We start from the raw sequence: 13,491 nt of genomic DNA, 5'->3' as shown, positions 1-13,491 counted from the left end.
CTACTGATTGTATCCACTTCTTCTCTGCAGTGGTTCAAGGGCCAACCCTGGCCACATCCCCAAGGCCCTGGACCACTGGCACATGGACATCCTCGCAGGTCGGCCTGAGGAATCAGAGAGGGGCAATGACACTGAAGTTCTTCCCTCTATGGCTGCTGGCCTAAACCATGGCCTCTGCAAGCAGAGCAGACCCCAAGAGACTTCTGCCACTATGACAGACTCTGAGACCACAACCGTGCTTATCGGTGACCTGTCCAAAACCTTAGAAGAGTACCAAGAGGTGGAGAAGAAACTGTCTGATCTGGCAAAGGAAGACAACCCTGGGCAAAAAGAGCTGAGGGATCAGCTGGTCAAAATCCGAAGGGAGCTCTACCACATCCACCAGGCACTGGAGAAGGCCACCAAACCCCATGAGGGGCCTCTGGACCTCTCGGTGAAGAGATCTTCTGAAGGTCTGGAGAAGGTCCAGCATGCCAAGAAGGAGCCCTGCAACATGAGCCCAGGAAGCGAGAAGCTCCACGGAAAAGACCAAGGGGCCCTCAAGAAATGTACATCCTCTGAGGAGGCTGGAGATGGGGAGGGGCTGCCAAACTGCCTCCTCGAGGCTGAGAACAAAACCATTGACCTGCTGATCAAGATGAGTCGCTCTGAGAGCCTCCGGGCATCCTCCTCCGAGGCCCACCTGGGCGCTCTGATCAAAGCTGAGGTCCTGCCCCTCACCATGCCCCTGGAGCTCCGGCACGTGATGGAGCCCTACTACAGCCGTACCACCAAGTGCGAGGCAGACTCCAGCGTCCTGCTCTGCTCCGACGGCAGATCCAGCACCACGCAGGGCCCTCAGCTCCCAGTCACCACCGAGGATGGGCCCCTGGGCTGCCGGGCCATGCAGCGCTCCCTGTCCTGCAGCCTTCCCGGCGAGACAGACACAGCGTGTGTCCACAGCCCTCTGCATGCTGACCCCTAAGTCCACCTTGCTTGAAAGCTCCTAGATCACACTGACCACCTCATGCTTCACCTTCCCAGTGCCCCACCTCTCCGCTCCCTCTCTTCCTCGTGGATGAAAGCATAACCACTGCTTGCCTAGGGACACATTGAGTGGGGTCTCTCCTCTAGTTGACTCCACAAGGCATAAAAAATTGCTCCCTGTCCTACCCCAGCGTCAAGGACTGGAGCTCCTGGGCTCTGCATGCTCCACAGCTTCAGCTCCCTGGTCCTGGAGCTCCCTTTGAAAGGGAAGTCATTAGCAGGCAAAAAACCAAGTATGCTAAAGGCACCAAGGTCTCAGCAGAAGGCTCATCCAGCCCTCTCATCAGAGACACTCAGGGACTTCTGCAACCCAGTTCCTGTGGTTTGTGGACAGGGGGAGGACCACAGACAGGGCAAGGCCAAGCCTTGCTCCAGCCGTGGCTGTGCTCAAAGAGATTGTGGCTGTCACCTTGTACAGAGCAAAGACTTGGGTGGCTTCAGCCCATGGTGGCTTGAGAGTCATAGCAGGGAATCGGATGCCCAGCTGGACTGACCCAGAGGACAAGTATTTTCTGCAGTGTGGAGTTAAGAACATCGTCCCAGCCCCAAGGACCAGATGGCATGGGAACCACATTGCCACAGCTCCACACCCAGGTCCTGAGCTCTCTTGCCGAGGGCATCTGCCACCCATAGGGAGAGCTGGGCTGTGGGAACTTGTTCCTGGCCACCAGTCCTCCACTGTCTGGCTCTTTCTTCTGCCTTCACACAGAGAGGACCTTCATTCCCTCTGCCCTGATGGCCTCTCCCCATGCAGACATGATGCATGTTCCTCACGAAGGCCCCAATCCTGCAGAGTACAGCTCCCATCAGCTCCTTCCCACTAGTCCTTTTCCCCCAAAATGGTGACACATGGGACAGCAAAATGGGTGAGACTATACTGCCACGAACCCCACTGCTGAAGGGGCAAAAACCCTAAAAACGATTGTGAAAGGACAAACTTGTCCTGTCCCAAGCTGGAACGATGTCGAGTGGCCACCGCTTAGCCAGAGCACCAAGACCCATCACTCAGGCAGGTGCCTACTGCTTGTGGGATAAGTGCTGGCCTTTCCGAAAGGCCACCTCGTGCTCCCTGGGGTGAGTCTTGCCTCTCTTGGGCAGGCTGGTACCCAGAGCAGGGCTGTCCCACCTCCCTGTCCCCTTGCTACCCTGCTGAGCAGCATCTGCTCTGGCTCAGGATGTCTTCACGCTTGGGACAGAGTTTCTTGAAGTCCCTCCCGCTGTGGCAGATATTACGTGCTCTCCTCAGCTTGGAAAAGCCAGGTATCCTTTCCTCTCCCATCCACACTCCCCATTCAGCAAATGGTGGGATCTCCTGTTTGCACCCAGGGCCTTCACCAATTTGACCTGGTGGCTTTTTGTTTGGAATGAGAAGAGCTGGGATGGAGCACAGGAGGGCGGGCACAGCAAAGGAGCTTTAGACGCTGGCTCTTCTGTGGGCACGAAGTGGACAATCCTACTGCGGGTGGCTGAAGAAGGCAAGCCACACGTGGGACCTGGGACTCCCAAGTACTTTGTTGGACCCAGACAACAAGAAGAGTTGACTCCTCACCTGATTGCTCTCTGGACAAAGCTTCCCCATCATCAAAGGGGTTTCTTTCTCACTCAGTGACACAGGCCTAAGGAGTTAGTGTTCTCCTCTCTGGAGAAAAGGGGAGGTAGCATTCAAAAGGAGAGATGCTTACCTCAGCACTGTCGTCCCTTTGAGCCAGCTCTAGATCTTCCTGATGAGCCATGTTCTGCTGCTTCCCAGCATGGCCCTGGCCCCAAAAAGCCCAAATGAAGGTCATGAGACCCCACCAGAACAGATCTCAGAGTTGGGTGCAGGATCCTTGATCCCAGAGCCAGGGGGAGTTGGTGTTGGGCTTTTCTTCTGGGTTTGAATAGTGCTGTCATCTTTGGATTCCCTAACCCCAAAGGTATTGCCATAACACCAAATGCACAGTAGCCCTCTCCATACCAAGAGGCTGCCAACAGCCTGCCAGTCTCTCTCCAGCCTCTTCAGCTGCCATGCGCACCTCTGTCACTCCATCACCCTGTGCCCCTCTGTCACCCACCCCTTCCAACTTTCTCACACAGCCCTGGCAGCTGCTGTCCCCCCTGCCAGCACCTCTCTGTTCCCATATCTCAGGGCTTCCTACTCTTCCCCCACAACAGCTTCTTCATGTGTCTTTCATGCTGGGAACCCTTCGTGCAGGGCACCCACAGGCACAGCCAAGATGCTGGAACCCTTTTCCTGTGGCATCGCTCCCTGCCCACCCAACCTTTACCTCATTTGAGGAACAAGACCTGTAGGTCCCTCTGTCCACAAGGGAGCCCCATCTCCTCCCAGTCCCAAGCATCATGCTGTTCTTCCTAGCCGATCCCCATTGAACCTGGGTACCTTGGAGGTCCAAGACACCAGGGGGGTAGCTGAGTTCTGTGACCAGCAGGCCTGGGCTTCTGTGCCCAGACCACCAGGCAGTGCTACCTTTCACCTCTTTTTAGCTGAGATATTTGCCTGCACACGCCACCTCTCCCTCCCCAGCTCCTGACCCCATCCTGCCACTCCGAGCTGGGATGCTGCCCTGCTCCGTGGTGCCCACGCTGTGAGCCGGGCACCCCTCCAGCACCAGCAGCCACGTCACTCGCAGTTGTCCCTCGCCTCCATAGAAAGCAGGGCAGGGGGACAAGTGAGGAGGCGGAGGCCGATCACACAGTATTTATTGTTCACAGTTTTACGAATGTACAAAACAAAAACCAAACCATTAAAGGGAAAAACCTCCAAGCGGGAGTTGGTGCCGTCTGCTTCAGTCTCCTCTCCGGGGAGGAGATCCACCCTGCCCTGGGTGGATCCCTCAGGCGTGGCTCTCCATCATGGAACCACACAGTCCCAAGGGCTCAGGATTAGTCACCAGCAGGATGTGGCCAAATGTTGATGCCAACTGCAAAAAGTATTTATGTGTGGGGTGGTTTCGACAGTTTTCTGCTGGATCAGCACTGAGACCTCACCGTCTTGTCCCATGCTGGGGAGAGGGGCAGTCTGCTATGGCTGAAGCTGTATGGAGGAGAAATGCCCTCACAGGAGCTGCAAGGGTCCTAATTCCTCTTGCAGAAGTTCTTGCACAAACACACAGCCTTTTCCATTGGGAAGAGGCATCCCAGGTCTCTGGACAAGCTGCCAAGGCTTGGCCATGGGGCAGCAGCACCAGAGTCTGGGTCCTGGTGCAGGGGAGAGTGGAGGGTACGGGGTCAAGTCTCATGTCCCAGTGCCCCCCTGTCACTCGGCCCTTCCACTTCATCCCCAGGGCTGCTGCTGGCACCCCTACATAGGAGAGCTCTCTTCTCTGCCATGGCTGTCCAGCAACTCCTGCCTGCAGGCCACCAGGATGAGACCTTCAGGAGGTGGCCTGAGCTGGTGGCACCATTCCAGCTGAGAAGATGAAAGCATTTACCTTTGCATTTAAATAATGGATGGGAGTTGAACTACTGGGGTGGCTTATCCAGGCTGCAATCTGCACCCACAGGGCCCTCAGCCCACTCCAGCACAGGGCCCATTACACGGCTATTTGGTCACCCTAAAGGCATCTGATAGTGAGCCATTACCTGTCCTTTAACGGCAGACTCACGTGATAGCCATCTTTCTTGGTCATGGTTGACCAAAGTCCCCCTTACCTACATGTCCCCCCTACTTTCCTGCCAAGCCAAGATCAGCCCCAACCGCCAATAGAGGACTTGGCCAAATCCCTCCCTTGCTCTGCAGAGGCCAGCAGCCTCCTTTCTCCCAGGGCTGGGGGGACGTGGGGTCACAGCAGGTCCCTAGCACAGCTCGGTGAAATCCAACAGCTCTTGGTCAATGGAGCTGCAAAACTTTTATGGGTTTCTAACCCCAGGTGTGTACAGCTGCTCCTGCTCAAGTATTACTTCTCCTCCGGGTTCAAGAGCAAAGGAGAGCTCAAGGATTGGGAGGTGGGGGGGGGTGTGGGGGGAAGTTTCCTAATAAACAAACCCTCAGGGAAGGCTTATCTCAGGTGAGGCAGTGAAAGGAACGAGATTTCAAGGTTCCTTGTAAAACAGAATGTTGTTTCTCTCTCCATCCCCTCAGCACAAGGACGTGGCCCCGGGGAAGTTGAGAGTGGAGGACGCTGAGCGTGGGTTTTCCAGCCCTATTGGTGTGGCTGTGAGCTCTGACTCAATGTGCAGCTGCGGTCAACAGCAAGGGGAGACGGCACAAGGGCAACCCAAGCACCTCGGGGCACAGGGATGGGGCTACAGTTTGTGGGGAAGGGTGGAAAGGCGTCACATCAGGCTGCTTCTCATGAGCAAGGCAGCCCCAAGCATGAGATGGGAGTTTCTCACAGACCCCGTAAAATGCTGCGTCCCCTCCCGGTTTCCCTGGCTTGGTGGGAAAGGGCCAGTAGCAAATTTTAGGGATGTATCCCATGCTGCAACAGGGCATTCACTGCAGAGGAATAGCCCCTGGGCTGCAGGGAGGATGATGGGGACTGTGGTGGGCATTGCCTTCCCCCACTGCACCCACACCTGTCAGGGGAAACCACAGTCTAAGAGACAGAGCTGCAGACACCTTTAGGTTTGCCCACAAGTAGAAGACAGCTGGGTAGACCCAACCCTGTATTCAGGAGAAGAGAGTTCTGCCACGAACTCGCTGTAGCACCAAGAAGCATGGACAAGTTTGACACCAAGGTGAGTTAACTCCTTGCACACACCAAGTGGCAGCTGGGAGGGGAATATCCAAGCAATTTGGAACCACGTGGCTGAAATGACAAGAGAAGGTCAGTGTTGGGGTGCCCTGTTTTTCTGCATCTTGCCCGGCCATCCATGTCTGTGCATCCTGCGACCCACCTGCGGCAGGGCCAGGGAGCTGGGCGCTCACTCGTAACGGCGGAACCAGCTAGGGAGGAGAAGTGGTTCCTGCCCAGCACAACCAGTTTTCTCTTACCCCAAACGTGGCCAAGCCAGAGCTCGGAGGAGTGGAAAGTTACCAAACGTGGGCTAAAGAAGGGCCAAGGTCGGCCAGGAGATTTCTGAGCAGACATGTGAAGCTGCAAAGACAACCTGGAGCAGAATTGCTCTGTCTCAGGCAGGAGGGAGGTAATGAACTGGCTTTGCAGTGGCAGCGGGGCTGAGTGCGAGCGTGTGCTCTTTCACAGCGAGCTGAGGGCAGGAAGACAATTCGGGAACTGCCCCCAAAGGAGTTTCCACTGTCCCAGAGAGCCCGTCCCAGCCCACCTTGCACTTCCCACCTGGGGAAAAGCATGCAAGGTTTGCTTCCTGCCAAATGACTGCATGCCACAGGGAGCTTCCCCACCACTTTAAGTAGGGAGCAGTGGTGTTTGCAAAAACTGAGGTACTAGCAGTGCCAGAAGGAACACCTTCCCTTTGCTTCTTCCTCTTCTCAGCCTTGTCCCTCCCTTTTCTTGGAAGCACACTGGGAGCAAGCAGGGGAGGATGTTGTCTCCCCTCAGGAGAAATGCCATCTCCAGGGCTGGTGGCACACCAGGGAATCAATGCAGATGTGCGTTGAGACCTGGCAGAGGGATCACTGAGGTACTAGCAGTGCCAGAAGGAACACCTTCCCTTTGCTTCTTCCTCTTCTCAGCCTTGTCCCTCCCTTTTCTTGGAAGCACACTGGGAGCAAGCAGGGGAGGATGTTGTCTCCCCTCAGGAGAAATGCCATCTCCAGGGCTGGTGGCACACCAGGGAATCAATGCAGATGTGCGTTGAGACCTGGCAGAGGGATCATCTGCAAGGGCAACGCATGGACAGGCAGCCCAGCCTGCGCTGCCTGCTTTCACCCAAATTGCAGCTCTTGTGGAGGAACCATGAGTCCTCCTCATCCTCCTGGGATCCTCCCTGTGGGAGGAAATGGGGAAGAGCTCAGAAGGCATCACTCCATGCGTTGCCTGTGGCTCATCTTGGATCTTCTAGTCCCGGCCGTTTGTGGTAGTAGCGCTACTGCTCCTCATTGCTCTTACTGTCACGACCACTTGTGGTGGCCTCACTGCCTCTGGCCATCTTGACATGCCCTAGTGACTGTCCCCTGGCTCTGCTGGGACACTGCTGCAATATTTCGAGTCTGTCACAAACACTTCAACCCCTAGCAGTCCCAAACACTGAACCGCAGGGCAGTCCCAGGGGTCCAGAGCTGCTCAGATAGCGGTTATACTTTCCACATCCCCATGGCATTCAGCCAGTGTGGGAGAGCACAGAGAAGCAGCCACCCCATCTCCTACGCTTGAAGTGAGGAAAAGGAGTACAAAAATCTACAAAAATTCCCTGCTGTGTTTTCCCCTTGCCTATCTGTTATTGCAATTGGAGGTTTCCTTCTTCTGCTCCTGGATACCTCCGAATGGGATAGTTTCCCTGGGTATTTGCCCAGGGCAGAACCATTCTGGCTTTGGAGTTGGAACAAAGGCCCATGAAGGGAAGCACTGAATATTTAAGTACTTAAGAGAGCCAGGACGGGTGAGAAGAGCTCTGGCTCTCACCAGGGTGATGCTCCCCAAGGCAGCCAAGAAGAGCAGGAAGAGGGTTTCCCTCAGGCACCGCAGGCTGAGGCAGGGTGAAATCCCAGGCTGAGAGGAGGTGAGATCCCGGCTGACAATGATGTTTGATCAGCTCTTTGCCCTGCCTGGAGGGTGCATGCAGGGGTACCCAGGCACTGCTGGCACTGACGCAATGCGGGAGATCCTGAGTAGTGCTGAGGCACCAGGGCCAGGTATTCTCCACTGTTGCACCCCTGGGCTGTGGGGGAAGATGCTGAGGATCAAAGGGCTCAGAGCGATGAAGGAATGTTCCTGCAAGGCAGAAGCTGCCTGAAGACCCAGGAGTGCCTGCACAGCCAGGTACAGTGCCTGGGCAACTCTGGCTCCTCCAACCCAGGCAGTGGCAGCTCCAAAGCCAAAATGCACACATCATTTCCCCAATCTGGGGCCACAGAGGGTCAAACCCCCAGAGCCACTCTTCCCCCTAATTTTAGGTGTGGGACACAGAGAGTTTGTATTGTGGTTGTGAAAGGGGAGTAGAAAATGCAGTTGCTTCTTTGCCCATCTGTAAGCAGCAGCCACCAGCCTGCAGCACACAGGCATGCTAGCCTCGCCGCGAGCTGGAGCAGCCCTTCCTGGAAGACCAAATGGCCCAGTATTGTCCATAAGAGGATTTTCTGGGCACACAGCTTTGTTCCAGTAATACCGATGGCCCTGGACCTCCCAGAGCCCTCCCCATGGGGCTGAGCATGGGGCTGTGTTTGCAGAAAGCTTCTGCTCCTGGCAGGAAAGGGGCTTTGTGCCAGTGCCCCGCTGCGCTTCACAGCTTTTGGCCCTTTTGGCCAACAGGGAGCTCGATGTTTTAAAGAGGATTAATTTCCTAATCCTCTTGTGAGCCTTGTGAGAGTGGGAGGCTGCGGAGGAGCAAGGGAGTAGATGAGGCATCAGCTCAGCCTTTATCAGGCCCTGAAGAATCTTCTCCACGGGTTAGCTAACTGGCAGCTGGGATTCCTGGGTGTCCATGCTGGTCAGAGGACAGCGCCAGGGTAATTTCAGGAGCCAGAGTATTTACAACGTTGCTTCCTGGACTGATTTCTATGATGCCTGAAGAGGAGATGAACTCCTGCTCACACCTGCATGTAACCGGGTTTAGGAAGCCTCAACCTTGGTCCCAGCCTGTATGAGAGATCAGGCTCCAAGAGCACTGTACCCCAGCATCCTCCCAAGCCCCTGCATGGCCCCAGCCAGGCACTGCAGGCACTTTGAGGACAGTGGGGAAGCGCAGCAGGGACAGGGGCTCTGCTCAAGCAGGAAATTGAGTTTTCTGCCCCTCCCTGGGCCAGAGGAGGAAAAAGCCACATGGGGAGATGTTCACCACTAATGCCAGTAAGTAATGTGCTCCAGGAAAGCCTAAACTGGACCCAAACTTCCTTCCCCTTGGTCCAGCTCCAGCACTGGTGGCTTGACCATGCCTTTGTCCTTGAACCCTGCCGCTCCTGATGTCAGCGTGGGCATGGGCTGTCCTGCTATGACACAGGTGTCTCGTGGAGTCCGGGGGTGGCTTTCAAACAGGTTGTGACAGAGCCACGGTCCTGGAAAGGTGAATGGAAGCCCCAGGGCCAGACTGTGTTTGTTTATCCTGGTGATAGAGCACACAACAGTGAAACAAAAGGTCAGACCCTGTTGCCCTGGGAGATGGTTTTTGAAGCTGCCTACCGTCCTGCTGGGGCTCGGATGGAGCCATCCTGGTGCTTATCGTGTCAAGTTATTTTTGTGATTTTGGCTGGTAATAGGTCTGAAGTGGCTTCCCAGACACTGTGAGCTTCAGGAACACACTCACACAGGACCAGGAGGGCCCAAAACAGACACAGAGGAACACCGCGCCCCGGAGCTTCGGAGGCAGATCCCCAGCCTGCAGCTCCTGCAGCCAGCCAGACCCCAATTCGCTTCCTCCGTCCAAAGGGCCAGGCATACACAGCCCTCCAAGCAACCCAAGAGGTAGGAAGGAGTCTGATCCAAACTTCATTTACCTTTGGTCCATCTAAGTAATGAGCAGACACAAACTCCTTCACACCTGAGCCAGGTTTAAGATGCTTTGAGCTCCCTGAGCACTGTCCACAAGCACCTTGCAGGCTGGTCCCAGCTGACTCTGTTTATCCTCCTGATCTTCTTTGTTTGAGATGAACCTATAAACACCACCAACTCCAAACGTGGGCTCTCCCAGCTGAGGGGAGCCACGTTGAGCAGCTTGGAGATGGAGCCTGTGCGTGGGAGGCTGATCTACTTCTAGCGAGAGCTTCTCCATTGCTGGACCTCAGAAATAATCACCCTTCTTTTTGCAAGTGGGGAGACTGAGGCATGCAACCACACCATGGAGCACGTGGGGAGGAGGTGAAGAAGCAGCGAGACGAAGCAGGAGCACCTGATTCAAGGTGCAAGTGTCCCTGTCCCATGCCAGCAGCCACCTCTCACGCTAAGGGCCAGGTGCAGCAAATCAGTGCCTTTCCGTAAAAGCCCCAAATCATTCCTGCATCTGGGCACTTTGGATATTCTCCTCCCTCCGGTAGGAGCTGGTAGATGGGACATAGACTGATCCTGGAGGAAAGGCACCTTCTCTCTGGGCACAAGACCAACAAGGAATACAGCCTGCACCTATCAGCCCTTGTCTTGCTGCTTCTGGTTGTCAGCACAGGAGCTTTTGTGTTTACCCGGAGTTGAGGGCAATCGCCCGTCACTAACAACACAATATCCTTCAGCCCCGCTGCCCTGAGCCCGGCGTGGGAGCAGGACGGAGCTGGAGGGAGGCCAGTGCTGCCAGGGAAGGACAGGTAGCCCCCAGGACAGAGGTATGAGATCTGTTGAGCTGGGTTTGTGGTCACTCATGTGGTTGTTGGCCTGAGCTGCGCTGGGGACAGTGTCAGGGCCCTCTTCCTGGGCTTAGAGCTGTGAATGAGCAGCTCAGAATTGGCTCAGGACACACCATCAAAGATCTGAGGGGGCTTTGGGTACCCAGCACCCGGGAACTGAGGTGGGAAGTCCTGGTGCTGGGTGTGTGGTGGCTGGCACGTCAGTTCCCTGATGGTGACTCAGTTTACCCATCGGTAAAATCCAATTTCTTGGATTTTGAATTCTGTCCAGCTCTGAAGGAGGGCGCTGATAAGCAGTCATGGGGGGTGGCAGAGGGTTTGCTTCTACCAAGCAGGTATCTGCTGCCAGAGACACAAAGCACAACTGCTTTGGGGGAAGAAGATGGCGAAGCTGTTCCCAGACCCCCAAAACAGCAGAAACTGGATTCCCTCTGTTTTTGCGCTCATCCCCACCATCACTTATTTGCGTTTGATAGCTCTGCTGAGTACTCAGGGGATGAGTTTTAGACAATTGTGGTATCTGCACACGGGAAGAACAATTTGCATCCAGTATAGCTCAGCCTAGCCCAGCTTCCTTCAGCTGAGGTTTGGGGAAGCGTTACTTTTGCAGGCAGTATGAAGCACATGATACCCGGCAGTCATGGGACTCAGGGCAATAAAAGTGGAGTGATGGCTTGCAAACAACTCGGAATAGCCAAGTGCATCCATTATAATATTAATTATAATCACATTTAAAGCAAAGTTAACTTCTGCCACTGCAGGAACTTTAAGGAGGCCATGTTTCTTGTAACATTTCTCTTACCAGCTCTGGGCTCTGTGTTACAAGCCTCCTGCCAGCTCCTGGAGAGCACACAGCAGAGCTGGGCTGTCATCTCTGCCTTTTGGGGGACACATTTCTTATGGTTTTAGAAGAGGGATATTGGTTAGAAAGAAATTATGGCTCTTACGGTGGCTCTCATCTCAAAAATTTGTGTAGGTTCAATGTGTCCTTCAGAGCAGTTCCCCCTTCTTCCTGATGAGTTGTTGGCTGTTTCAGGAATAACTTGATTTATTTGGATGGGGAAGGGGCTGCCCTTAACAAAGACACAGTCTGGCCAAGTGTGGCATCTGACCCACATGGGAAGGGGAGGAATAGTCATCCTCGGTGTCTCAAGCATGGACTGAGCATGGTTTGGAGAGTTAAGGCTTACAGAAAATAGGGTTAAGCACGGTTAAAGGCTTGAAGGAAGCAACTAATCCCAGGAACTGGAGAGGCAGAGATCCCATTCAGTGTGCTCACACACAGGGCTCTCCTTTACACATAAATCCTCAGGTCAGATCTGACCCTAGCCAAGCTGTCATTGAAACTGAGGGACCTTTTTGGTTCGTTCCTCCAGCTACAGATCCGGCCTGCTAACTTTTTCATTTCTGTACCACGGTCACTTGTTTGTCTTTACATCCCTTTATATCCCATAATTAGCTAGCAGGGCTATGATCTGGTCTCTATTGCACTGGAGTGAATCCAGATTAAGCACCAACACCTTGACCCTGGTTTGACAGCAAGCACCTGAGATCAGAGCATGTCCCCAGAGATGGCAGCAGGGAGGGACAGTAACGGTCCTACTGCTTCTCCCAAACAGGGCCGTTGGATTTGTGATGGACTACACTCTGGAGACCAGTCTTCAAAAGGAGAAGCTTCTGAAAACCATCTACACCCTCCAGCTGAAGTCAAGCACGACCCTCCAGACAGCCAGCCCACTGCTGAGCAGCCAGCGTGGCATGGGCATGGTGACGCAGCACCAAGTCCACCAGCTTGCAGATAAGGCCAAAAGCCTGTGCGGAGATCTGGACAACATTAAGAACCTCCTCCACTATTGCCAGGACAACCTGATCAGGCGGATTCCCAATCCCACTGGCAGCCGCTATGGGGGAGTAAGTGGAATCCATTGCTCCCTGGATGGCTCCATCTACGTGACAGCCGAGAGCGCTCCTTGGGTCCACATCCTCAGCAGCACAGGTCAAACGCTGCAGTCTCTGCCCTGCCAGCAAACAGGGAAGGAAAGCGGCACTTTCTTGCCGGAAGATGTGACTGTGACTCGGACAGGAATGGTGGCTGTAGCCGACATGATGAATGGAGCCATCTGGGTCTTCAACCCTCACACCAGCCCCTCCAAGGGTGAATGGATAAAGATCAGAAAGGTTGGTTCCCCCACGGGTATTGGCGTAGACTCCATGGGCAAGATCTTGATAGCAGACTATGCACAAGGCCAAGTCCACCGCTTTGCTCTGGACCGTGCCTTCAAGACACACAACGTCCACTCAGTCCCCAATCTGCAGGGACCTCACTATGTCAGCCCAGCACCCAACGGGGGCTTTGTAGTAAGCGAGGAGTGCAGAGACGTCAAGGTCTTCACGAGCAGCTGTAAGCTTCTCTGCTCCCTCAGCAGCAAATACGGACACTGGTTTGGCAACCCAGCCGGGGTCTGCGTTGACAGGGATGGCAGCATCCTGGTAGCAGACGAGCAGCGCCGTACTGTCCACTTGTTCCCAGAGCATGGGGCTCCCATCTGCCTGGTGTCCACAGGGCTGCGGCGGCCTGCTGGTGTGGCTTGCTCCTCCTTTGGGCACCTCTTTGTGGCAGACGCAGGAGAGAATTGCGTCAAAGACTTTAAGTACTGTGTCAGGGCCCCTTAGGGCCCCACCAACCCCGGGGCATCATGTGGTGACCTCAGCCTAACACCCAGGCAGGGTGTGGGGTTGGTTCCACTGCAACACTGCAGAGTTTTGGGTCTGCTGCTGGGCTGTGAGCTCCACTGCTTCCATAGCTGGGCAGTGCCCCCATGTGTGGCTGCCTCATTGCCCTCCAGCTTCTCCAGATGGCAGAAGCAAGAACTAGACCAGCTCTGAGTTCCTTGGACCCACCAGAGTAGCTGAAGGAGGAGTGAACTTCTCAGAATTGGCCATGCGTTGATGCCTGGGCAAACTTGCTATCACCACACCCTCGAATCCTTGTGTGTTTTTTGCAAAGATAATATAAATATTTCTCTTACTCTCGTTTTTATGTGTCCATGGTTCCACCTTCCAGATGCTTGAGTGTGACTGGAGGGGTAAGGGCAGGCCGGAGCTGGCAGCTATGG

General features: G+C 54.8%; 2 protein-coding genes across 2 annotated transcripts in view; both read left to right on the top strand.

Moving 5' to 3' along the window:
* PRR35 (proline rich 35) overlaps positions 1-964 on the top strand; it is a 3,614-nt gene extending 2,650 nt beyond the window's left edge. The window contains exon 3 of the mRNA XM_009866767.1: positions 31-964. Within this exon, the coding sequence (XP_009865069.1) occupies positions 31-964 (934 nt within the window). The remainder of the gene's footprint in view (positions 1-30) is intronic.
* A 1,023-nt stretch (positions 965-1,987) lies between these two features.
* NHLRC4 (NHL repeat containing 4) lies at positions 1,988-13,048 on the top strand. The gene is made up of 2 exons (XM_009866766.1): positions 1,988-2,100; positions 11,995-13,048. Exons 1-2 carry the CDS (start codon positions 1,988-1,990, stop codon positions 13,046-13,048), a joined length of 1,167 nt encoding a protein of 388 aa, XP_009865068.1.
* The last annotated feature ends 443 nt before the right edge of the window (positions 13,049-13,491 follow it).

This window comes from Apaloderma vittatum, unplaced genomic scaffold, assembly GCF_000703405.1.
Source record: "Apaloderma vittatum isolate BGI_N311 unplaced genomic scaffold, ASM70340v1 scaffold24333, whole genome shotgun sequence".
NCBI lineage: Eukaryota > Metazoa > Chordata > Aves > Trogoniformes > Trogonidae > Apaloderma > Apaloderma vittatum.
This window is presented reverse-complemented; position numbering and strand designations above follow the sequence as displayed.